Source organism: Chanodichthys erythropterus, chromosome 11 (genome assembly GCF_024489055.1).
Source record: "Chanodichthys erythropterus isolate Z2021 chromosome 11, ASM2448905v1, whole genome shotgun sequence".
Lineage (NCBI taxonomy): Eukaryota > Metazoa > Chordata > Actinopteri > Cypriniformes > Xenocyprididae > Chanodichthys > Chanodichthys erythropterus.
The window spans coordinates 13,901,882-13,929,721 of record NC_090231.1 but is presented as its reverse complement, the minus strand read 5'-3'; the positions used below and the strand labels follow the sequence as shown (position 1 = coordinate 13,929,721).

General features: G+C 37.8%; 1 protein-coding gene across 7 annotated transcripts in view; it reads left to right on the top strand.

Annotated features, from left to right (window-relative positions):
• The first annotated feature begins 446 nt into the window (after positions 1 to 446).
• The window catches only part of nlgn2a (neuroligin 2a), a 143,060-nt gene continuing 115,666 nt past the window's right edge, over positions 447 to 27,840 (top strand). The window contains exons 1-3 of one of the 7 annotated variants that reach the window (XM_067401791.1): positions 1,117 to 1,237; positions 8,413 to 8,434; positions 11,003 to 11,054. In XM_067401791.1, the coding sequence (XP_067257892.1) occupies positions 1,132 to 1,237; positions 8,413 to 8,434; positions 11,003 to 11,054 (180 nt within the window). In that variant the 5' untranslated portion in view covers positions 1,117 to 1,131. Of the gene's footprint in view, positions 1,242 to 8,412; positions 8,435 to 11,002; positions 11,055 to 15,762; positions 15,781 to 16,615; positions 16,644 to 17,078; positions 17,125 to 21,239; positions 21,254 to 21,820; positions 21,875 to 27,840 lie in introns of those variants that run through there. The other 6 variants (XM_067401793.1, XM_067401787.1, XM_067401788.1 and 3 more) reach the window with 6 other exon arrangements.

The window sequence follows — 27,840 nt, the reverse complement described above, 5'->3', positions numbered from 1 at the left end:
AGTAGTGCACACAAGAGTAGAAGCTTTTCCATTTGCGATCACACTACATACTGTACGTACTGAGCCCAATCGATCCGTGCCAGAGCCCACCTCTTCAAGCGACCAAGGCACGATTCAGTGTATTCACCCGGGCATGTTACGGAGCGATCACACTAGTCAAACGAACCAGACTTTGGAGGTCAAACGTACTCCGGCATGGTTTAGATTACCTAGTATGAGTACACCCTTTGACACAAAAATACTGAGGCATTCTTAAAAAGAATGTCTTAGTTTGGAACTGCAGGGGGGTGAGTAAGGATTTTCATTTTTAGATGAACAGGTTGCAGCATTCAACATGGTACAATTTCTTGTGGTTTACATGTGGTAGCAACTTGTAAATTAACCTTTGATCACTAATCTTTACCCTTTTTGTTTTTCTTGGCAGGATCAGCAATCATCTGCGTGACCGCTTTAACTGACCCCATGAGGACGGCTCAGGGAGATGGAACGTAACAGACTTTTCTCTCTTAATTTCTACAGCATTTCCATGATAACTCACCAGGGCTGAGCACAACCTTAGCCCTTCGTCCACCCCAACCCTTCCACTGTCCCCCCATTCCTTACCTCCCTTTTCCTGCTCCCTGAAAGACCAAAACAAACAGGCAGGATCTCTTTTTCTTATTCGGTTATAATAGTTTAACTTTTTTTTGCCCTTCACTCGTGACCAAGCAAAGCGGAGGTCAATAAACCAGCGAAGTGAAGAAATAAGGAAAGAACGAGACAGTCATGTATCTGCTCCATGCCTGTAAACGGGATTTGGGCCATGCCCGCAATCCGGAGACCACCCATGCAATTACTTTCCTCTGGTTGGCACTGTGGATTGCCTTGACATCGTGTCAGCGCATTGATCCTGGCACCAAATATCCCACTGTCACCACAAACTATGGCAAATTGCGTGGGATTAAAAAAGAGCTTAACAATGAGATTTTGGGTCCAGTGGAACAGTACTTGGGTGTCCCCTATGCCACAGCGCCAATTGGAGACCGTCGCTTTCAGCCCCCAGAAGCTCCTGGGTCCTGGCAGGAAGTGCGTAATGCTACGCAGTTTGCCCCTGTTTGCCCACAGAACGTGCATGGTGTTTTGCCCGAGATCATGCTGCCTGTATGGTTTACAGACAGCTTGGATGTGGCTGCCACCTACATTCAGAATCAGAGTGAAGACTGTCTCTACCTCAACATCTATGTGCCCACAGAGGATGGTGAGTGTCTTGCACAAAGCATTATGGTTATGACAGGGGAATAAAGTGCAACAGTTCCCGCCCACTTTTTCAGCGACCTTGGTTCTGAAAGTATTTTTTCCATTGGGATTTTAAAAAAGTCTTTGTAATATAAGCCATGAACCAAACCACCCAGCTACGAGGTCAATAACAACATTCCAAACTTTAATCAGAATCAAAAAAGTCCAAATTGGACATAAAACAGATTTATTAATGAGGGAAAGATCCCATCCAATCCCATTAGGCACTGCAACAACATAATCTAAATAAAAAACTATTGATTTAAAAATGTTGATTTGATATATGTGTAGAAACAATATAGTTGCAAAATATATGGTCATATAAAGGTTTAAGTTGTTTTTAGAGCTTATTTAAGTAGTTTTAGAGCTCGAGACTCGATTATAACATTTGCAGTGCATCATGGTAATTAGTGGGCTGCTTGTTTTGATTCTTTGATTGGTGGAGATTTTTTCGTAGAATCATGGGTAATGTATGAGGATGTATGGGTAATGTAATGTTTTCACTAGGTATTCCACTGTTAAACATAATTATTAAAAAAAAAAAAAGTTAAAGTTGAAAATAAATCAGGCTGATGGCTTCAACAGTAGTATATGCCATCAATTTTACAACCTCATAGATCACTGTAGTTATCATTAAAAATCAGTTCCCCTATGGAAAAAACAAATTAGAGTTTTACTTTCTGAACCCGACTGTTGCACTCTGTACAGTAATGGAACCTATAGAATAGTATTACATGCATTTTTACATGCCTATTGTGATGCATAGTACATACTACAATACTTCATTTATATATATATATTTATATACTTTGTATATTTCACACAAAAATGAACATTGTCTTCATTTACTTATTGAACTTTACTGTTGTTACAAACCTGTATGACTGACATTCTTCTGTGGAACACAAGAAAAGACAGTTTTGTCCATAAAATGAAAGTCATTGGGGTCCAGTGTTGTTTTGGACCCCATTGACTTTCACTCTATGGATAGAAACATTGTTCGAAATAACTTTCTGAGTTCTGCAGAACAAAAAAAGTCATACAGGTTTGAAACGCTGAGGGTAAGTAAATAATGACAAAATGTTCATTTTTGGCTGAACTCCCTCTTTAACACTACAAAGTATCATACAGTGAAATTAAATGCCTCCTGCCTTTGAACTACAGTGCATTGTTATCAGACCTTGACTAAGGACATGTCCTTGCCTTCTACCAGTTATGATCAGTCCACTGCACTCTGGATCAGGACTTGTCAGGAATAGTTTACCCTATGATTCACTTTAAGAGTGAGGCCAACTGGAAAGACTAAAGCGTTCTGGGAAATTACTTACGCTCCAGTATAAGGCATGCAGCAAATTGTGGTAAATTGATGAAGAATTAACAAACCAAATAAGTGACTGACTTTTTAGAATGAGGTAAAACCCATCAACATTTGTCTTTTTTTTTCTTCTCCTCTTCCAGTCCTTTTTTTTGTCTTTTTTTTTTCTTTTGAGAGAGAGCAAAGTGGACAGATACTCTCAGAGGATGGAAAGAGCTGATTTTCGAGGAGGTGTTTTTCTCTCGCAATTAAGGTTCCAAGTTGCCCAGAGAAACAAATTATTGACAGCAGCAGTAATTTGCTATCTCAGAGACCTTTTTGCCTCCTTCCTCTCAGTTTTTACCACTTTTGGTATCCAGTGTAGGTGTTTTGTGTTTACAGTGGTAATTGTCTTATTCAAGCAATTCTTTCAATGATGAAAGAGTGCGTTGTAATTTGTAACTCGTGTTAATGAAGAAAAAGTCATCAAACTTATTACTATACCTCAGTATGTTCACAGCTCATACCAAATGCATATTGGCTTCCACATAGTGTATAATGCCTTATAGCACATCAGCATACTCCAGTACATTGCAGTCAGACTGAACATCTGCATAGGCATGTGAGTCTATGTTCACAGCAAAGATACCAGTGTTATTTTCTTGTTTTTTGACACCATCTGCAATGTGTCTCTTTTCCTTTTTTCCTTTTTCCTTCACTTTCTTGTTCTGTCTTCCAACACTAATTTTCATCCTACATTATCTCTTTCTCTGCACCATGTGTCTTTCACAAAGCCCCCTGCAAATCTGTCGATTCCTAGATTCCTGAATGTGCCAGTTCCCATTTTCCTAAATTCCCTTTAATCCACTCAGTCTCTCTCACGCAGACTTGCAATCCTGCACATCAGTGTGGCTATTTAGAACAAAATATGTTTGCAATGCATCATATTCCTGCTCCAAATGGTGGATTAATGCCTAAATGTAGAGTATAATTAAGCTGTACATCATCATATGTGTTTATATATATGCTTCAGATACAAAAGCCACTAAACACCACCTCTGTCAAAAATGAAATAATGATATTGAGCGAATGCTCTCGTCACATAGTATACGTTCATCAAATACTTTCACTTCAAACCCTCTAAATCCCAGCCTCAGCCTACTCAGAAATACCCATTACAGTGGCAATGACAGGATTTCACGAATATATATATATATATATATTAGTAGCCATACAATATTGCTCTATAACAGCACAGCTGTGATTCGGGCATAGGCACAAGGCTGCAGATAATCACAGCTGTGCTAATATAGAGCCATATCGCACAACTACGATTGTGATATTGCATTTATACAACAGTTCGATGGCACAAGTGTGTAAATAAATAAGAAACAACTTTAAAAACCCTCTTTTGTGCAGAACTACTTCCTTCTGTCATAGATTCAAAGTTGACAGTTTAACAGTTGAGCTCAAGCCTCCATTACCAATTCTAAAACGTCTCTTTAGAACTAGTAACGAAGGAACGTTGAGTCGCTTCATTGAAGCTTATTGATTAGATTATTTTAAGAGAGAGAGAGAGATTGACTAAGCAAGCGCATTACTCTTAAAACTACATTCCGTGACACAATAACAGTAGTAGATGTAAAAATACAGTGGGTTTGCTCCTCCTCCATGACACTCACTGTAAGAATGTTCAAAGCGGCGGAGTGATTCAAACGGTGAAACAGTTCCTTGTATTGATAATGGTACAATATTGCATGGCTGGAAAGACCTATATATAAATATAGTTCAGATCTAATCAGTGAGTTCTTTTTATCAGTTTTACATATGTATAGTAAGTTCATGCCTTAGAACTGCAGTGTAGATTTGCTCTTTTACAGAAGTGTATGCACGCTGTGCTGCTGTTGATCCATGTGAGAGTTAGAAGAGGGGGTGGACAGGAGATCAAAGCTACTACATCACTAACTTGGGGACCATATTGGCCCCCCACTGCCCCAGGCAACTTATACAGCAGTATATAGTCTCATTATTTGTCTCTCTTTTGTTCTTGCTCCACTGGCTATATATAGTGTCATCTGTTATAGCCTGTTGTAGACCAAACTAAAGCAGAATTCTGAATTCTTAGATGCCACAAGATATGCATCAACCATTTTATGTTGCTACAGAATGGAATTGTATTTGAATTATCTTTTATGTTCACCAAGGCTGCATTTATTTGACCAGAAATACAGGAATGTTGTGAAATATTATTATGAATTAAAATAACTGTTTTCTTTTTTTACATTTTAAAATGTAATTTATTCCTGTGAATTTTCAGCATCATTACTCCAGTCCTCATTGTCACGTGATCCTTCAGAAATCAGTCTGATGTGCCTATTTCGGAATAAATTTCTTATTATTATCAATTTTGGAAAAAAAATCTTGCTATTCTTGTGGAAACCGTGATTGCATTTTTCAGGAATTTTTCATCAAGAACAGCATTTATTTGAAACAGAAATATTTTGTAGCAATTAGGGCTGTTAAAATAACGCGTTCATTTCGATTAATTAATCTGAGTAAAAATAACGCGTTAAAAAAAAAAAACACAGATTAATCCATTTCGTATTGACCTTTGAACCTGGAGCAGTTCTAACCACAATTCGCCTGTAAAATGAAGGAGTGAGACGAGAACAAGCTGCCTGGATCATTGACTGGAACATTTACTTATAAAAAACAGCCTGATGGAAGTGTTGATAAAAATAAAGTCATCTGCAGCAAGGAATTTGCATATCACCAGAGTTCGTCCACTCTAAAGTAGGCTACCACATTAATCCGGAGGTACGACCTAGCACGTCGTTAAAGTAGATATTTCATGCTTTCTATAGAAATATTTCTCATGTCTCTGAGGCACACAGCCTATACGCTGAGTTTCGGTTCATTCCTGTAAGACGCGTTCCAGTTCATGCGCCAGTGATCGCGCCCGCGCCTCCATGTCATGATTATATTTTCTGCTATATTTGCTTCTTATTTATTACATCCAGGTAATTGGTTGATGAAACATTGATCAAAATAGATAAGATAAGATACAATTTTTACAAAACGAAATTCACTTTAAAGAAAGGCTTTCTTCCAAACAAAACTTCATGAAGTGGTCAAAATCATGTCTGACCCACTCCATGTCTCCCAATATATTCACTTTTCATAATCAAATAGATGAATTTAAAACATAACATAGGACTATTTAAACATAAATAAATATGAAACCACGTTTTCTTTAATGGCTACCAACACGTAGCCTATAGTACAGTACAGAGAAATTTCATGTGTGAATTACCAATTAAAATGTGAACAAAAATAAAAGCAATTAAATGTGTTATTATAATTAAAAGATGGAAATTAAAATGACGGGTAATAATAGATTATGACAGATTTTTTACGAACCTGTCCGTCCGTCTAACGTAACCCTCTGGTGTTACGGCATACATCATCAAATCTTCTTCCTGAAGCACTTTTGAATATATTTCCTTAGCATATTAGATCATATTGTTGATTGTTATGGCCATTATTTGAACAGTGAAAATAATGATAAAAGAGTTTTTGAATTTAATGTAACTATGCTGATTATTCATTTGAATTTAAATATTTAATACTTTCACAGAGTATGTAATTAATTAGATTAAAATTTTTAATCAATTGACAGCCCTAGTAGCAATGTAAAAGTATTTACTCTTTTAATCAATTTAATTTATCCTTGTTGAATGAAAAAAAAATGACCCCAAACTTTTGAATATGACATTTTCTGCAGTAGTCATTTGCCTTCTGCAACAATAGATCAGATTTTAAGCCAAAAGCCTAAGTTCGTATTTTTGGATGCCCAAATTGCTTCTGTCTTTTCCTGTTGTACTTGACCGATGGTAACTGCAAGGCTGAGTAAGCCTAGGGAGAAAGTAGCAGGACCCTGTGGGAGTTGTTTGAAGGCCGGAGGCGGATGGTCAATCAGAGGCATGTGTGAGCAGGACTGATGGGTTAGTTTTTAGCATGACTGTGCACTTTGCAGCCCACTTGATTCTGTCACAGGCATGTTAATGTCACCAGCCTTTCTACTCACTCTTCACCGCCAGATCGATTTGACTGAGAGAGAACACAAAGCCTACAGAATTTTGTAATTTTACAGAAGTAAAATAAAACCAAATTATATCTGACTAGATTGGCTTTACACACAGCAATGAAGATATAATACGATTCTACATTAAAGGAGCTACAATAACATACCATATATTGAAGTATCTGAAACAACCACCAAGGTAGAAAGGAGAAATGGAAGAAAGAAATGAGGGAACACTTGAACAAAAGACGAAATGTGAACGCCACTCTTGTTTTCTATGGGAGGAAAATCAAAACTGCTTCAGAGAGCACCTGAGCGTTGGTGTGGAGGGCGTTTTTTAATTAGCTCCTGGAAGCTCTAAGGTATGCTGAATATAGACGGACCGTTACGGGCCCCTTTGAAGTGTTAGAAGCCGAGATGCACAAAAACAGCTCTGCGACGCACGACAAAAACAAATTTTCCAAGCAGAAGTTTACAGGCTACAGCTGGAGTGTTGGAGATTTTGACTTTAAACAGTATTGGTAGAGTGTAACTCAGAGGTAGGCTGCTTTTAGCAATGGCATCATTGTCAAATAATGACCAAATAAATGTTTAGAGAGAAAAGAACCATTTAGCCTCCTGAGCTACTGTAGCTTGTTCTTTTCTTCTGCTTCCCTTTTTTCACTAAATGAAAAACAAAGGAAGGCTTCAATTTTGCAGCAAGGTCAAACCAATGGAATCAGCCGAGGTCAGTTTCTCAGCTTCGAGTTTTTAGTGCCAAATAATGAGAGCAAATTGGTAACTTTCCAGCTGAGAACGTGTGCAGGCTTACTTGAAATTGTGTGTGCGCCTGCGCGTGTGTGTAAATGCCAGAGCAGAACTGTTATATTGTTAGACTGCTGTGCCATGAGATTTTGGGGAGGAAGTGTGTGTTAATGAATGTGTCTATAAGGCTGTCAGCTCAAGAGAATAACAAATACTCAATTAAAAGAATGAGATAACAGCTGATGGACACAAGAAAGAGAATTAGACATGTTGTGAGTAATAAAGATGTAAAGCACAAGAATAAAGGAGGAATATACAGCAAAGTAAGACTGAATAAGTGAGAGTGTTAAAATCGAAATAAAAGAAACATTAAAACCAGAGAGATGCAGAGAAATGGAGGGGGAAAGGAGATGAGAGCAGATATGTATGGATAGATAACGCTGACACAGAATGAGGGTTTGGCAGGGGAAGGGGTCGCCTTGGCAACCCTGCAGCTCTTCCTGCGTGTAGCTGTCAGGCAGCGCGTCAGAGCTGTGCGAGCGTGTGTGTGCATCCTTGTGCGTTACCACTAGACTCTCAATGAAGGAATTAGCAAGAGCTCTGCCACACACTCTATTTATAGCCACAGAAGAGAGAAGCACTTGAGAGAAAGTTATTAGGTGTGTGTGTGTGTGTGTGTGTGTGTGTGTGTGTGTGTGTGTGTGTGTGTGTGTGTGTGTGTGTGTGTGTGTGTGTCTTGACGTAGGCCGTCGTTGTGCAGATGGCGCATTGTGCCAGGTCGTGCCGTGCTTTCTTTCTCCTCTTTGCCCCACACAAAACTCCACTCACATGCTAACAAGCTAATTGGTTTGACATCAGTTGTCATTGGAGGTGTTTGTACAGTTGCAGGCTATTGACGGAAATGAGCTTGTTAAAGATCCCGCTGACTTCTGAGTCTGTTACAGAAAGTAGTGCGAATTAATGGACCCCATTAATAAACACGTATAGATTTGGTCTCTAAAGAAGCTGCTTTCAGGACTGTCTAAAGGCTCTGACACGCCGCCGTTGAGCATCGGCCGGCCCAGTTTTTGCAGTGTGCTTCACACAGTTGGCACTATTCGGACCCTGTTGGGATCTTTTTGGTCGATTGAGCATGTTGAATCGGTTAGAGAAAGAACTCTGATTGGCTGTTCAGTTTAGCGAACGAGTCAGTGCACAAGAATAAAAGCGAAAGTGATGAAAGCGAGCTAAAACGTCAAGATGGTACAGATAGAAGGCTGTTCTCTAATTTTACGTCGTCTTAAGAAAGCGCCACTTTTTTTCACCGCTAGTTCTTTTACGGTGGTTTGGTGTCACAGCGTTAAAGGATTAGTTCACTTCAGAATTAAAATTTCCTGATAATTTACTCACCCCCATGTCATACAAGATGTTTATCTTTCTTTATTCAATCAAAAAGAAATTATGGTTTTTGAGGAAAACATTCCAGGATTTTTCACCATATAGTGGACTTCACTGGGGTACAATGGGTTAAAGGTCCAAATTGCAGTTTCAGTGCAGCTTCAGAGGGCTCTACATGATCCCAGCCGAGGAATAAGCGAAACAATCGATAATTTTCAAAAAAAAATAAAAAATTCTATACTTTTTACCACAAATGCTCGTCTTACACTGCTCTGCAATACACCACGCATTGCGTAATCATGTTGGAAATCATAATCAGTACCCAAGCAGAGCGAAAAACTTCTCATTTTCTCCTTCAACTTCAAAACTGTCCGACAACATTTTTTACCTTTTCTTGTAAATGCCGTTTGACTTAGTCTTTGCATGTTTGCTTTGTGGACACTGGATCGATACTTCTGCCTATGTCACGTGTGACCTTTCCAGCATGATTACTTAATGTGTGGCACATTACAGCTAGTGCAAGACAAGCATTTGTGGTTAAAAATATATGAATATTTTTTTTTTTTTTTAGAAAATGACTGATCGTTTCGCTAGATAAGACCCTTATTCCTTGGCTGGTATCGTGTAGAGCCACTACATGGAGAAAAATCCTGTAATGTTTTGCTCAAAAACCATAATTTCTTTTCGACAGAAGAAAGAAAGACATAAACATCTTGGATGACATGGGTGTGAGTAAATTATCAGGAAATTTTAATTCTGAAGTGAACTAATCCTTTAATGGCTAAAAGTGTAAAATGGAGGATGTTGTCTGTGTTAACGGCTAAATACTGTTGGAAATTGCCAATGCTGATATAAAGTTAATGTACATATATCACTCAATATACCTAATTGTTTTTATTTAAACATGGTCACAGGATAGTACAAGCATAACAATTGCTGCATTTAAAGGGATAGTTCACCCAAAAATGAAAAATTCTGTCATAATTTACTCACCCTTAGCTGTTTGGTTACAAACATTCTTCAAAATATCTTTCTTTGTGTTCAACAGAAAGAAAGAAAGAAAGAAAGAAAGAAAGAAAGAAAGAAAGAAAGAAAGAAAGAAAGAAAGAAAGAAAGAAAGAAAGAGAAAGAAAGAAAGAAAGAAAGAAAGAAAGAAAGAAAAAGAAAGAAAGAAAGGAACAACTCGAGGGTTAGTAAATGATGACAGAATTTTCATTTTTGGGTGAACTATCCCTTTAAATTTAGAGGGGGAGACACTAGAAAGGAATTAAAGTAAAAGTTCACTCAAATCATTTACTAAATCTCATGCCTTTTCACACTTTTTTATTTGTTCAGTTAAAGTTTTATTCATTTTATTTATTTCAAGTAATTTTGTTTATGGTTTTAGTTAACTAATAACCCTCCTAAGAACCTGTGATCTAATATTATTGAGTGTCAAGAATTTTCTTTATTCACAGAAAAATGAGATCATACAGGTTTGGAATAACATAAGGATGAGTAAATAATGACAGAATTGTCATTTTGGGTGAACTGTTCCTTAAAGAGCTACTTAAAGGACTTTCTTTGTTTTGGGTGGTAACAGGCTTCAAAAATGCCACCCTGTGTCTTTCCTCTCACTCATAGAGACACATGGAAACATGCACACACATGTACACACGCACACAGAGTCATTGCCCTCTCATTCCTCTCAGGCTCTTTCTCTCTCTCCTCCTGCTGCTTTCTTTCTCACTTGTTTCTTCTTTCTCTTTCTCTTCTGCTCTCTAACTCCATGTAGCTCAAAGGGCCGTCTCTTCAGTGCCTGCTGCAGCTTAGGCGGCAAGTGGCTGTGAATGCAAATTAGATTCAAAAACAGACACACACACACGCAGGGCTTGTACCTCTCCTGGTGCTTCGAAGAAGGATGAATGTGGAAGTAGAAGCTGTGGGAGAGGCAGAGAAGGAAAGAGCAATGGGGAGAAAAATGGAATAAGGTGAAAATAAAGAGGATAGGAAGTTTTGAGAGTACATGAAAGTGAACTAGCCTGATCTTATATCTCATTTTAAAGGTGCAGTAAGCAATTTATGGGAAAGACTGTTGATATTTGAAATCATCCTAAACAAACACACCCCTCCCTTCATTGCTCCACCCCACACAATGCAAGAGTGGATGTCTCTTTATCATAGCTGAAGTGAAGCAGAATTATGCTTCAGAAAAATAAAGTGAAGATGATGAACGAGCGACAAGGAAGAACAAACAATGAAAGTACAGTTCACAAGAGTATATACAAGCAAGAGTTGGTTGTTAGTCACCAGCAGCAGCACAGCAGCTCCAGACAAACCATGACACTCAAAACTGTCCTGTTACTATACATGAAGCTAGCATTACAACAACAGCATACCTTCGTTCTATGAAACAGAGCAAAACTGATGTTACTCACGTATGGAACAGAAACAACGCAACCTTGTTTTCAGGCCTTCCTACTAAGGTCAATCCAGCTCTGTAAAGCTTTTCTAATATTAACAAAGGTCCTAAAGCTCTTGCCTGATCATAAACCTTCTTTTTCCAGTAATATTCCTCTGAACTTTTCTTTTTTGTAATGTCACTTAGCCATCTTCCTTCCTACAGTCTTTCTTCAAATCTTGCTCACTCTCTCTCCTCCACCATCATGAGTGGACACGCCCCCTACTGCTGATTGGCTACAAGTGTGTTGTGGCGCTCGGTCCAGTCCACTTTCAACAGCATTTCTTAGAAATCACTTACTGCACCTTTAAGAATGTGAAAAAAAGATTGTGTACATTTCTCATTTCCCATTGGCAGGCCCAGATGAGAATCCATTTTCTATGCTTATTTTGTGGAAAAATCTGCAGATTTCTGTCAAATGGAGGTATTGAAACTGTTTTAGGGGACACAGCATGAAGTGAGAAGAGAAGAGAAGAGAAGAGAAGAGAAGAGAAGAGAAGAGAAGAGAAGAGAAGAGAAGAGAAGAGAAGAGAAGAGAAGAGAAGAGAAGAGAAGAGAAGAGAAGAGAAGAGAAGAGAATGGCATGGTGGAACACTCTCAGTGACAGTGACATGTTCAGTTTTGATCCAGGTGATTAGCGGCTGCTTTTGTGTGTTTTAACAGGATTACGACAACATCAGCGAGAAGAGGAGGAAAACAATAGTCACTTAAAATGAGCTAGATTACATTAAATCAGCAAGATTAGCCTGCATCTGTCATGTGTGCACTCATACACACAATCTCTTGCAGACACACACATAAACGTCATTAGTAGGCCTCATAAGTCACAATGGAGTGTTTGCCTTAGCTGTCACAAACCATTATTGTAGAGTTATGATTGTTTTTGCTATCCAAGACACTGTATGATTACAACCGACAGCCTTTTTCTGATTCTTTTATAATTATTATGCAGGCAGATATTAGAATCTCATATTAATTGAGAATTTACATGGAAAATTTGTGCTCCAACAAATTAGTCACACCACAGTACTAACTGAAATGCAAGGAAAGAAAAAAAAATTAATGAAAATGAAGTGACGGGACTTTTTTCCCCTCATAAATACATTTTACTTAAAATATTGATGTGTATATCTACCTCATATTTTGATGATGTGTAATGTGAGGAGTATTCCATGTGTTGCCACATTGAGATAAAAGTTGGGCTAGAACTGACAGGTGTTTTCTTCAGATTTGACTTAAATCAGGGATGTCCAGTCCTACTCCTGGAGGGCCTTCATAATTAAACACACCTGAACCAGCTAATCTAGGCTTTCAGGATCACTAGACACTTCCAGTAGGTGTGTTGGAGCAGTTTGGACCTAAATACTGCAGGAAGGTGGCCCTCCAGGAGCAGGTTTGGACACCCCTGTCTTAAAGGGATAGTTCACCCAAAAATGCAAATTCTGTCATCATTTACTCACCCTCAAGTTGTTCCAAACCTCTATGAATTTCTTTCTTCTGCTGAACACAGAAGAAGGTGTTTTGAAGAATGTGAGCAAATAAACAGTTGATGGTAGCCGTTGACTTCCAAAATGCTTTTTCCCATAATCTGAAGGTCTAGTTAGCCACATTCTGTTAATTGGTTAACTGTAAGTTATACCCTACTATATACAGTGAAAAACTGAAAATGGTTTAACTTCACATTATATGTAATTTTTCTGTAAAATACTGTCAAATGTTTGTTTCTGCAAATAAAGCTATGAATTGCCATATAATTTGCGGTAAAAAGAAACAGTAAAAGGATTTAACACTATGCTATTTAATGTGTATTACATTATTGTAGTGTTGTGTGTTACCCTGATGGTATTTTGTGTTTGTGTGTATGACCCTGTGCTCGGTGAATTTGTGGCAACCATTGCTGCCAGTATTTTTTTTATTTATTTTTGCTTTTTGTAAATTTAACAGGATATATTTACAATGGATATTTTTACTGAAAAAAAAAAAAAAAAAGAACAGATTTTTTGCAGTGTAGTTTGGATTATCTCTGTAATAGTGGACTGTTTAGGCACATTAGTTCTGAGAATATGACAGGCATTATAATGGGCTCTTGGCTCATGTCAGTTGTATGCAGAATCTGAAGAGCCTAATGTCAGTCCTATGACAGCTTTCTGCAGTCTTTATGACTGAGCAGGAAGATATATCACCGGGCATCATGTTTCTCTGGAGACCCAGCTTTAATTCCGAGCGGCAGGGGTTACCGGGGAAACAGTTTTAACCTTCATGCTGTCTGCATCTCCACCGCACCTAAATGTCATCCCATCCAGCTCGGCTCTGTTCAAATACTCCTCTTTTTACACATTCACTCCATCCCAGACACCTTATCTCTGTGTGTACCTCCCTCTCTTTCTCTCTATCTACACCAAACACTCCTTCCACTTTCATTCAGCCTCCTCTTTTTCTCTATTTATCACTTGTGCTCCATTTTACTCTCTAAATCTATAATAGTACCATGTTTTTTTGGATGTTGTACCATGGAAGTTCTGTTGCTTTTTGGACACTACCATGATGATAATATAATGGTGTTATAGAATCATTTGGGTATACATTTTCCCACAGAGGCTGCGTCATGTTGTCTCTCTGCCCTCTTTGGCAATGACTTTGCAGGCAGCTTTTGCACACAAAGGTAACTCCTGAAACTAATTTCAGACAGGCAACATAACGGTCTAATAATTTACTACAAAGCGGAGAGAGCTTTGAAGATACCAAAGCGAAAATCTAATTACTACAATTCTAATTTCTCGCTTATATTTAAGCTCAACTGTCACTGCATTGAGTGCACAGGATAGTGTGATATTATAGACAGTGAAGGATAAATCAATGCTCCCTTCAAAAATTGATCAGGTGAAGGTATCTCAGTAGACAGGATGTGACATGATCATAGGACTTGGACGTGCCTAGTCACCTTCCTACCTCCATATGCTGCATGCAGAAGCAGCATCCTTCAGCTTTCAGATGCAGTTAGAGTTTTGTTCCAATCGTGCTATCACACATACAATTTTCAAGTGAAACCAAAAAGTTGAAATTAGGTGCTTTTAACTGTCATGCCTCAAACTATCAGTAAAACCTCATAACTCTATTGTGAATGAAGTGCTGCACGCAGTTTGAACATCTCTGCTTGTTTGCAATGCAAGGTTAAATAAAGAACTGGTTCTTTATTTACGGTAAGTACAATAAGTACAGCATTATATATATGTGTGTGTGTGTGTGTGTGTGTGTGTGTGTGTGTGTGTGTGTGTGTGTGTGTGTGTGTGTATATATATAATATTTTTTTGGCTTTAATGTTTGTATTGTGTGGTAACCGTTTTAGAAAAGCACTCAGGTATTCGAGGCTGTGCTGTATTGTGAATAAGTCACGGCTGAAGGGGTAACAACGCCCTTCAGCCGTGACTTATTCACAATACAGCACAGCCTCGAATACCTGATTGCTTTTCTAAAACTGTTACCACACAATACAAATATTAAAGCCAAAAATATATCAATGCAACTTTCATGAAGTGAACTTTCACTAAAAGCCTTCCTTTTGCCGGAAAAAAACAGTCCCTGACCGTGAACAGCAGAAGAAGTTACATGATTACGGTATTAGATGGTGGCAAAGACTGTCTTTATGAGTGTGTCAGTCAGTAGTGAAGACTTTTACATTGAAAGGACGTGAATACGGAGCAAGACACAACTGAGAAATGCTTTGACTAGCGCTGTCAGTCACGGGAAAACCCCTTAACTGTTAAAAGGACAAGATAATACATCGGACATTTAAACAGATTTTTTTTATCACGAACATAGGACTGATCTGAAGTAAAATGCTAAATCTTAATGCATGTAATAAACTCGCTTACTCAGTCTCTTTCTCACAATACTCTTCTACATAATACAGTAAGCTTCACTGAACAATATCAACTGAGAACATACAGTTTACGTTGCTGAAAGTTTTTGCTAAGGGTGTTGTGTAGTGATACACAGAACTGTTGTGTGAAGGTGTTTTATGCGGCCGTTCTAATGACGGACAAAATTCACCAAAGTCCATTTAAGCTTTATTTTGGTAAAATGTTAATAATATTATGACACATGTGTATGACCATATATTAAGCCACAATTTCATTTTTAACAACACAGTGTTTAATTGTTTAAAATTGAAAATTTGTTGAAATTGAAATTGTTCCATTTCCTGAAAAGTAGTGTTTTTGAAGATACCAGTTTTCTGCCTGACAGCAACAATATTTGAGATACCATTACTTTCTATCTTTCTTTTAATTGCTCTGTTTTTCACTGTCTCTTTACATTTGTCCTCTTTCAGTACCACAAATGTTCCTCACCACTTTATCAAAGCGAATAAAACCCCGAACTCATTATAGATCCATGCTGGACTGTGGCAATACTCAGTTTAACAGAAATGCCTCTAATGCTAATTCTAATTCCAATTTACATCTCCCCACGTCGTGTAATAGAAACACACTTCACACCAGGTCGGCCAGGCATCTTTAATGCTGTTAAATAGAGCTCAATTATATCCAGTCTATCAAAGTCACTTGGGTGCTCTCTTTCTATCTCCGCTCTAATTTCTACCCATTTCCACTCAGGAGAAGCTGAGAGGCATGAAAACATCAGGTGGAAGCCATCTGGCTATCTCATTCCTCTTTCAAGCTGATTTTCTGAATCATATTTCTGTAAAAAGGGTGAGCCACAGGTAGCAGATTGAACTCATATCCCCCCGTTTGGGATATCAGAGGAGAGGGTAGATTCCTGCTAGAACGTTCCGGTCCACAGACACCTGTGGTCGGCCTGATTACGAGCCCTGACACCTAACACTGAGGGAGTGTGTAATTCGACTGGCATCTGCTGATGAGGCTCGCTCTGTGTATGTGTGTGTGTGAGAGAGAGAGAGAGAGAGCACACAAAAAAAACAGTGGCCTTGTATAACTCATACAGAGCATATACATCTACTTTAAGCTTTGTATACACACATACTCAAATGCACATGCAATCACAAGATTTTACATTAAAACACATGCAAAATGATATAGACAAACCTTCATATCACAAACTTCTCAATAACCACATTCGCACACACACAAATACTTGTATCACTGGCTGGATTGTTAAAGTAGAGGTGCAGAACCACGAGAGCGACACATGCGCAGATTCTCACATAGCAAACACCCTGCTGGTGTTTGCTACCCTGTTAAGGCCAGAGGGCAGGGCAAGGTCATAATAAGGAACTGGGGTTGAAATAATAGATTGCATAAGCACTCCACCAAAGAGAAAAGAGAAAAGGCAGGCTTAGAAAAAGAGGTTATGTGGAGAGAAATGATGAGGAAAGATGATCAAAAAAAAAAAAAATTGGAAAGGCGTGCAGCAGAGGAGAGAGAAAATGAATATGAGAGAGGCGAGGGACGGTCAAATGGATTGGAGGAGGATGAATTTGGGAGCAATATCTCCATCCAGGTAAAAATCAGTGACTGGAAAGTAGAAATGAGCCTCTTGAATTGGATGGAATTGATTTTGGAAAGTTAAAGGGCCAACCTGAGACAATAATTCTATATATAGAGAAGTTATAATAATGAAGAAATTATATATACAGTATATGAAACATATATAGAAGACCAAAGCAAAAAACAGATTTTCGACAACTTTGAAAATTTATTTAAAATGAAAAAACCTGAAATATTTACATTGCATAAGTATTGATACTCTTTTCTGGGACACTTGAAATTTAGCTCCAGTTTCGCTTCTAGATGTTACTTCGACACTTCGAGTGGAGTTAAAGCTACAATATGTAGATTTTTCACCACTAGAGGTCACCATCCACAACAAAGATGCCGAGTTTGAGCGCGGATTATTGGGAGATGTCATCTTCACCTCACAGCCAGTGGAAAAGTATCGGGATGGGACATTTTCATGGATGAGATTATTAACGTTATTGTAGTATGAAGCAGACCAGGGCGAGTGCTGTTGGAGCTGAACGAGGCCGCTGGAGAGATTGCTAATGAGAGACGAACGCGACACACCTCACAAGCAGCGGAGCTCTAATTATGCCGCTGTTGCCGCTTCTGCTTCTTCCGGTCAAGCGTATGAGGTAACACACTGCTGTTTATCATATTAGATACATTTGAGTGTGTTGAAAATGATGTTATGACATTACTCTGTGTGTTCGCGCGGTGCCTGCTGTGAGACACTTGTTGCACACTGCAGTAAGACATCGATTTTAGAATATCATATTAATAGATGCTTGGTGGCTTGTGTTGATAAATGGCATGCAATTTACAATGTATTTTATGATGGAAAAAATGCTGTATTAGCTACTTGACAAAGTAGTGTTTTTCTCTAAGGCATGTTAAAAGCATGGTACTCTTGAAAAATCAAGAAAACTAGATTTAAACAATAAGACTAAACGTGTTGAGCTATATAACAATAATTAGTTTTCTGTCTAAAATGTAACCAAACAGTTGTTCCCTTGCCTAATAAAACATGTAATATATTAAAGCTCTTTGATGTTTCCATGGTTTCTACAAAATAAAACCGCAAACCGAGGGTAACGCAGATATGACGCCATTGACAGGCGACTCCCGGACACAACCCATATCCCTGGTTAAAATCGTGATTTTCTCATGATTTACAAATAGTTAGAAACATTTGGGATTTTGTAATTACACAACTGAACAAAATATATAACACTGGCCTAGTGGTTTTTGGAGATTTTATTTCAAAAATCTTACATATTGTGCCTTTAACCTGTGGCAAATTCAGTTGAATGGACATGATTTAGAAAGGCACACACCTCTCAATAAAAGGTCTAACAGCTGAAAATGCATATTAGAGCAAAAACCAAGCCATAAGGTCAAAAGAACTGCCTGTAGAGCTCAGAGACAGGATTGTGTCGAGACAGAACTGGGGAAGACTACAAAAATTCTGCTGCTTTGAAGGTTCACAGAAGCATGTAGCCTCCATAATCCTTAATGGAAGAAGTTTGAAACAACCAGTACTCTTCCTAGAGCTGGCCTCTTGGCCAAACTGAGCAATCGATGGAGAAGGGCCTTGGTTACAGTGGTGACCAAGAAGCTGATGGTCAGTCTAGTTGAGCTCCATGATCACATTTGAATATGAGAGAAATTTACAGAAGGACAAACATCACAACACTTCACTTAACTGGGTTTTATGTCAGAGTGGCCAGGCTCAATCCTCTGCTCAGTGAAGACACATGAAGACCCACTTGGAATTTGCAAAAAAGCACCTAAAGGAATCAGACTGTGAGAAACAATATTCTCTGGTCTGATGAACATCAGTTCCAAGCATCATATATGGAGGAAACCAGGCACTGCTCATCACCTGCACAATACCATCCCAACAGTAAAGTGTGGTGGTATCAGTATCATGCTGTGGGGGTGTTTTTCAGCGGCAGGGACTGGGAGACTTGTCAGGGTAGGAGGAAAGCTCAACACAGCAAAATATACAGTAGAGATAGCCTTAATAAAAACCTAGTCAGAACCTCAGACAGGACAGAAGGTTCACCTTCCAACATGACAGTGACTCTAAGCACACAACTAAGACAAGGCAAGAGTGAAAAAGTATGGCCAAGTATGGTAACCCATACTCAGAATTTGTCCTATGCATTTAACCCATCCAAGTTACTGGCTTATGGATAACTCTGTGAATGTCCTTGTGTGTAGGACTTGTAGCACTGTAATGGTGCTTCAACTAAGTACTGAGTTAAGGGTACAAATACTTATGCAATGTACTTATTTCAGCTTTTCCTTTTTTAATAAATTTGCAAAGTTGTCTCAAATCTGTTTTTTGCTTTGTCATTATAGTATATGGAGTGTAGATTGATGTGAAAAAATGTAATTTAAAGTAGACAGAAACAAAAAAATGTGATGTCTGGCCTAGGAAAAATTACCTTTATTCAAATACATAAATATATAATTTAATCTTTATACAACACTTCCTCCTTTTTAATGTTCACATACAATAGTTCAGCCTGACCTTTACTGAATCTCATTCCACATCCTGCCATTTGGTTTTCCCCCAATCAGATTACCTTTTGACACCAAGCACCACCATCCTGTCATCGTTGGAAAGGGGAGCCAGTAGTGGACTCATCTGTAAACTCAGTGGCAGATGGCGCTTCCTTTTTGGCCAGACTGTCTCTCTTGTGTGTTTGATTGACAAGATATTTCCCTCTGTCAGCAAATACACACATTGTCCCCTGATTTTACCCTCCATCTCTACCAGAGCGAGAGTTATCTGACCCGTTTTTCCCTCACATGTACATGCACTCTTTCTCTCACCTTTCCTTTTTTTTTTCTTTAATGTCGAGGAAGGACAGCCATGTCCAGCAGAAAGACCTCTTCATTATTTTTCTATATGTATCTCTCTCTTTCACTGTCTCTCTCTTTGACAGGCATTTTCCAGGTCAGCCCACACAGAAAGAAGTCTAAAAAGGGTCTAAAAATATCTCTATAATGGATTCTCTGACAAAAATGATTTGTTTCATGAGGTTACACTCCTTTGTACTCTTCCACTCCTATCTGCACCTGTTTATTTTCACTGTGGAATACAGAAACCTGAGACCACTTGTGAAAATCTATTTAGATTTTTTTCATTAAATGCAATTTTTTATAAACCAATTAAATTAATTAGGGAAAAAAAAAATTCTTTGATTACATTTTTTAAATCCAAAAACTTTATTTACAGCTTTAAAGGGTTATGACGTGTTTTTGTTGTTGTTGTTGTTGTTGTTGTTGTTAATATGTTGAGGTTCACTTGCAATGTTTATAAAGTTTTTGTGCCACACAAAAAAAAAATAATAATAATAATTTGTGGAAAAATTATTATTTTCAACCCTCATTCTGACACTCTGTCTGAATGATCAGTTTTTAAGGGGCAGCTCCTTTATGGCTTGTCAGTAAATGGCCACTGTTATGATTGGCTAATGTCATTGCATAGGAAACAGTATAGAAAACAAAACAAAAATAACAACTTTTATTAAACAATTTCTTCTCTACCCTGTCAGTCTCCTACGCAGTTTACGTTGAAGACACAGTGCAGAGCTTCCAGGTTCTACGTCAGAACGCTGACTCATTGTTGTCCGGCTCCTGCATCAGCATCACACGCATACTTCGTGGTGCTCACGTGAACAGCGTAGGCCAATAATGAGCCGCCGTTCTGACGTAGAACCTGGAAGCTTTGCAATGTGTCTTCAGCATAAACTGCGTAGGAGAACGACAGGGTAGAGAATAAAGTTGTTATTTTTGTTTTGTTTTTGCACACAAAAAGTATCCTCATCACTTAATAACATTAAGGTTGAACCACTGTAGTCACATGGACTATTTTAACGATGTCTTTACTACTTTTCTGGAACTTGAATGTGGTCATTTCATTGCTTTCTATGGGAAATTAAAAACTTTTTGGATTTCATCAAAAATATCTTAATTTGTGTTCCGAAGATAAACGAAGGACTTACGGGTTTGGAACAACATGAGGGTGAGTAATTAAGATACTGAATGCCAGTGGGCGGGGCTTATGGTGCGGTGATGTATAACTATTCGTCAGTGTCTTGCTCTGGAGGCTGTCTTATGCAAATGTTTACCTGTGTGACATCACACATCCTGCAATATCAAATCGAGCCATTTTTGGAGCTTGATTATAGAAATTGAGGAGGACATTATAAGCTATGAAACTTACAGGATGTTTTAATGGTACAAAGTGACCTCTTCTTTGTCAAGATCAAAGCGAATTTGATTTCTCATGTCTCGGCCCCTTTAAATTAGATTCCAGATTTTCATTGTGGTCTCAGTCTTTTGAAATTAGTACATTTTTGTTCGCAAGTGTTTCAGAACATTAAAAAAAGAGCTTATTAATGAGAGTGTTACAGTTTTATTTTTGTGCTGTGTGTGAATAGAAAGTCTAAACCCCACAGTTTACACACAAAGACAACAGTGTCAACACTGTGCGTGTATGTGCGAGCACAGCACCCTCTGTTCCTGTTTCCCTAGAGGGTCTTTGAGCCGTGTGCGTGTGAACACGTGCCTGGTGTGTTATGCCCTCCTTCCCTCAGGTTCTCTTCTCTACCACCTCTCACATTTTGAAAGCAAGGCGGATGATAGCTTGACCTGAGCGAGAGGAACGACAGAGGAGGAGGGAGGGAGGACTGGGCTGGGAATGGGAATTCTTGTTTTTCATACCTCAGAGGTTAATTCCTGATTCCTCCACATTGATTTTTCCTTCATCCCCGGAAGCCAAACAAGCCGTCAGAACGGTATCGAGTAAAGCAGGTGTTAAAGAACGGCCTGCGAGCCGCAGCAGAACAATGGCGAGAGAGAATATTCACAGAGCTAACATTAAATCTTGTAGCCGATTTGTGTCTTTCTTGTGATTCTGTGTTTATGATGCTTTTTGTTCTTTGCCTTTGCTTTTCTTTTTGTCACCTTTTGAAAAGAATGAGAACAATAACCTCTTGCTGATTTCTTGTTTTTTGCTCTTTCTTGTTTTCTATTTTTGATTTTTCTCTTGCCACAGTAATCTTTTTTTGAATTTTCTCTTTTCTCTTTTTCCCTCCTTTTTGTCTTAACCCTAGGTCCACTCACAAAAAAACACGATGAATCAACACTGAACCGGCCACGGGATGAAGGTATTTTTGTTGCATGTTTTTCCTTTTTTCTTGTCTTTTTTTAAGTCTTTTTTGGCAAATTAAAAAGCAAAAAGCCTTTCTTTGGTAGTGGTGAAGAGTATATGAAGGAGCCACATGTGCATATATGTGTGTGTATGTCTGTGAAAGGGGGTGAAACTTTCTCGTTTGACTTTGGAAAGAGACACGCAACTTCCGAAAGATGATGGCAGAAAAAACACTGTATCTTCATTAAATGAGAGAAGAACAGTGGTTTTGAAGTGTAATACCCCGATAGTGCTGTCTGAAGCACAATTTTACAGCAGTTGCTTTATGATGTTTTTCAAGACTCAGAGCGATTATTAGGCTTTAAACTTATCTCCAACTCTCACGAAGACAAAGAGGTGTTTTCACCATGTTTTGTCAGTGTGAATGGTTCTCTGGATGCGGTAGTAAAGACCAGCCAATAAATCTAAGATATGAAATGCTACAGTGCGGAGGAAAGCCAGAAAAACAGATACACACACATGGATCAGCACATGTTGTCATCTTTTATCTTGGATATTGCTATTAATGTTCATTTTTTTGAACTCCTTTCTTGAGAGCAATGTGTGTTTTTGCCCTGATGTTCTTTCTTGTGTTTACCAAACACTTTTGTTTTTGTTTTTGTTTTGTTTTTTCTTCTTCTTTTTCCCTCTCAGTCTTGCTGTTTTTACCTATAGTTCTTTGGGAATGTGAAAAGATAGGATTGAAAAAGCTCTGAAAATATCCCAGATTTTCATGCAATTTAACTCTCGTTGGTTTTATTGTATTAATGAACTGCTGGTTGGATCCTTGAAAGCTTGTGGCATCTCTGGAACTGAATTGTGGACTCTTTTACTATAACCCAGTTATAATTAGTCTTCAATACAACTTTATTAATACATTATGATGATGATAAGTGTGGAGAGGAAAAAAAAAAAGATCTGGGATCTGTCTGTCTGTCTGTCGATTCAGAAAGTAAGTAATTATATAAGTACATATAAATAACATTTCTAAATTAATTAATGTATTATTTAATTTATGTATTTTATCTATGTATGTATATGTATTTATTTGTTTTACCAAATAAGGAGAAATATTTTTCATATTCGGTCACATCTTTTTTAAGCTAAGTGTGTGTGTGTGTGTGTGTGTGTGTGTGTGTGTGTGTGTGTGTGTGTGTGTGTGTGTGTGTGTGTGTGTGTGTGTGTGTGTGTGTGTGTGTGTGCTTTTGTTTATATTACATTGTGGGGACCAAATGTCCCCATGATGTAATATAAACCTGAGTTCACCTACATCGTGGGGACCAGCCAGCGGTCCCCACAATGTAAATGGGTTTATAAATCATATAGAATGAGTTTTTGTGAAAAAGTAAAAGTTTGCACAGTTTCCTGTGAGGGTTAGGTTTAGGGGTAGGGGCAGGGTAGGGGGATAGAATGTACAGTTTGTTCAGTGTAAAATGCATTGAAGTCTATGGAAAGTCCCCACAATTCACAAAAACAAACATGTGTGTGTGTGTGTGTGTGTGTGTGTGTGTGTGTGTGTGTGTGTGTGTGTGTGTGTGTGTGTGTGTGTGTGTGTGTGTGTGTGTGTGTGTGTGTGTGTGTGTGTGTGTGTGTGTGTGTGTGTGTGTGTGTATGTATGTGTGTGTGGTATGTAATTATGTAAGTACATATACATTTTCTAAATTAATTTTTATGTATTTTATATAATTATATACTATATATATATATATATATATATATATATATATATATATATATATATATATATATATATATATATATATATTTATTTATATATATTATATATTTATTTATTTATTTTACCAAATACTTATTATATATACTACATAGCAATAATTAGGGGTTTATTTGGCAAAAATCATAGTTAATAGTTAGTTAATAGTGAGAATTGGACCCTAAACTACAGTGTAACCATATATAGTGTTGGGTGTAATGCGTTACTAAGTAATTAATTATTGTAATTTAATTATTTTTCCTTTGAAAAAGAAAAGTAAGGGATTACACTTAATTTTTCTGTAATTTAATTACAGTTACTTCTGATGTAATTGCATTCAATACTGTATAGAATATAGAGGAATTCTATACAAAACAATAGTGGACCTTGCATCAAAACGTAATGTCTAATGTTAAAATAATGTATGCTTTTAATGCAGCCTTCTTACTTTAAATACTTTGGTCAGTTAAAGAATAATTTAAGCAATTATATATATGGATGAGGATGAGGATGTCCTCAGCCGGACAACAAACACTTTATTTTATATATCATTAAAGTGCTTTTCTTATGTTTGAGATATGGGGTTTAAGGTATGGTTGAGGTTTGGTCTATAATCAGCATAATTAGCTTTTGTACTAACAATAGAGTTCTGTCCTTATGTAGCTAGATAAATGTATGCAAGTGTTTGTCAGGTGTTTATGGGAAATGCTATTTGTGAGCATGGTAGTGTTAAGCTGCAATTGAGTTTTTGCTGAGGGAGAAAGAGTGACGTCTGAGCGCAAGTTTGTGCATGTGTCTGTGTGAGTGAGTGTGTGATTAGTATACACTTTAGCCGAAGGGTGGGTATCAGGACAAAGGTGTGTGTCCACCTGAGCCTAGCTCATTATTCAGGCTGTGTGTCACATCATTATCAATACACTCTCACACACTTGAAATTTACAGCTTCATGCTCGCTTTCACCCGCCTTTCACTCTCCGTCTGTGTCATGCACACTTTATAAATTGTTCAGCCAGACAGTGTTGAGCACGACATCACACTCAGCACCAGTCTATCAACTCCTCAGTCCAGATCAGGTGGATTGAAAACCGATGGTTGTAGGACCCTGAATCCGTGGACTCCTCATCCCAAAACTGCTATGTTACAAGCCATCTGTTTAGGGGATATGCTTTTCATGGCTCGCTGCACTCAGGGTCTTTCCTTTTAGTATATATGAGACTTGTGCAACAGAGCAAAAAGAATGTTGGTACACTCTAAAAAAAAAGTTGGGTTGAAAATGGAAAAACTCAGCATTTATTTTTTTTAAATTACTATGTGGCTGCTAAAATAGGTTTGAAATCAGACACATAATTACTGGAGGCAACAGTAATAATCAAAAGATGAACATTTATTAATAAGCAGTTTATTAATAAGTTTGTTTAATTATTATTAATTTAACATATTAATAAAAGTTAATTTCCAACATACTTTGAGTTCATTTTAAGCAAGCAGTACAATAATTTGTAAACAATAGCTGAGTAATATAAAACTACCCAGCAGGTTGGGCAAACATTTAACCCAACCACTGGGTTAAAACAACCCAATTGCTGGGATTGTCCTTTTTCAACCCAACTTGGGTTGTTTTTAGCCCATCATTTTTTTAGAGAGTACATTGGTTTGGAGATCAGTTGTTTAATAATGATAAGCCAATGTAATGGCAAGGTTGATTAGTCAACTTGATCATTTTTTTCAGATATCTGTTGTTCCCACATGACTTAAATAACATAAGAGGTTAATCAGTTCCCATCATATCAATTCTGATGTCTACTGACAGCTTTGGTAATGGAAAAAACCCTTTTTGTGTAAATACTGTGAGAAATAATTTTAAAGTTAGAATTATAAAGTTAGATCATAACACTACAATTCAAAAGTTGAGGGCCGGTAAGAACTTTTACTAAGTACTTTTATTCAGTAGGGATGCATTAAATTGATTAAAAGTGACAGTAAAGATGTTTATAATGTTACAAAAGATTTCTGTTTCAAAGAAATGCTGCCAACTTTCTATTCTACAAAACCCCTGAGGGACTGGGTGGTGGGGAAAAAAATTGGAAGAAATATTAGGGCTGTCAATAGATAAAATTTTTTAAAGGGGTGGTTCAGTGTTTTTTTTCTAGGCTTGATTGTGTTTTGGGGACGCAGTTTAACACGTCTTAATGTTTTGTTTTTTAAAAAAAGCCGTATTTTTCATATATGTGACCCGTCACGGAAACCAGGGACACAAGTCGGCAGCACAACTATTGAGCAAACTGAGAAAGAAGCATTTTTTTTGTTTTGTTTTTTCAAAATTTGTGATTTTCGTTTTTTTGCAGAATCTGTTAGTTGAGATCATGAAGAAGCATCTCCGTGTTTTAGATGGCAGTATTGGTTTATTTAAAAGCGTACATTTTGAGGTTGAAATCGGCTTGTTTTTCAGAGATTCTATCTCGCAGTAGGGGCGTGTCATTGTCTTTGTATTTCCATACTGGAATCGGATACGCCGGCTTTTGTTTCTTTTGTTATTGCCGCCGCCCTTCAAGGGAAGCGTGGCTACTTAGTATGCAGCGCTCTGGCCGGCTCTAGCTGATATCAAAATTTAATGAAGATGGACCGAGCTGAACCGTGGCCATTACACCGAAAATGTTTTGAAGTACAACATAGGGGACAGGACATGCGAATTATTGGACATTTAGAGGCAAACAGATGCATAGTGCAAACTTCGGAGATGGTTACATCCACAAAGAAGACCCCGACAAAGAGAAAGTGTGCCCGAACAACTTATTTCATTGGAGGCAACGAGATCTTTTCTGTTTCTTATGGGGTGAGTTTCCATAAACATCAAAGTTTGTCGTTTTGTGTTCATTCTAAGAACACTAAGGCTACACGTTATCTCATGTGTCTATTGTTATTAGCTAGCTCTGTCGTTTTATTTGTAATCGTTAGCATCGTATCACTTGCCAAAAACCCCCATTACTATAATGGGCTTTTAGATGGTAATGTTAGCATGTTAATTTGAATAACGCTTCAACTGCTTGAATTGACTGGTGTGAATGACTTAGCTCATGTAAACCTTACTATTCTTGAATTGAATGTGACGCTAATAATTTTAGCCAGTTACTACTTCTTAACAAGGATTTACTAATGTAATAGTAAATGTATCAGATTAAATTCCTACGTAAGTAAAAGTATAAAGTATCCGTAGCTGTAAAATGTGCGTTATAAGTCAAAAGTAAAAGTATTGACCGCAGTAAAGATAGTTTGCGGTTTGATATTCAGATTTCTTTTGGCTATAAATACGCAGTGCGCTGTCATAGACATGCAAATAATACCAAATATCGTTCTCCATGATTTGTGAATTAAGGTGACGCTGTCCTTTGGGCCGAAATCAGTTTTTTTTTTCGTAGCGACTCTTAATTTTATAATGGCTATAGCTCCAAATGTTGGACACTTAGAGGAATGAAACTGGTGTCATCTTCACCAGCTTGATCTGTGAATTTTTTCACAGCAAAGCTCTTGTCCGTAAACCCCTTGGTAAGACCGCCAGTAAGGAATGTGAAATAAAAGCGTTCTTCATGTTTAACGTCTATTACCAATGAACAGGCAGACTGCTGGAATAAAATAACATTGTTTTAGGTCGAGCTCGATTTGTGAAAACTTTCACAAGAGCATTTTGTCTCGTGGTCATGTTTCTCTTTGCTCTGCCCCCCGTTTTTTGTATAATATGATATATATATATATATATATATATATATATATATATATATATATATATATATATATATATAATATATATAATTGACCTTGTACAGATAATGTACATCACTATTCTCATCTGTGAAAACTTTCACAGTTCAGTGCGGGTCAGCTGACCCATCCCAGGGTCACTAACATCGCTATTCTGATCTGAGAAAACTTTCACAATTGAGTTTTGGTCAGCTGACCCTTCCCCGGGTCACTAACATCGCTATTCTGATCTGTGAAAACTTTCACAATTGAGTTTTGGTCAGCTGACCCTTCCCCGGGTCACTAACATCGCTATTCTGATCTGTGAAAACTTTCACAGTTCAGTACGGGTCAGCTGACCATTCCCTGGGTCATGTACATCACTATTCTGATCTGTGAAAACTTTCACAGTTCAGTACGGGTCAGCTGACCCATCCCAGGGTCACTAGCATCACTATTCTGACCTGTGAAAACTTTCACAGTTCAGTACGGGT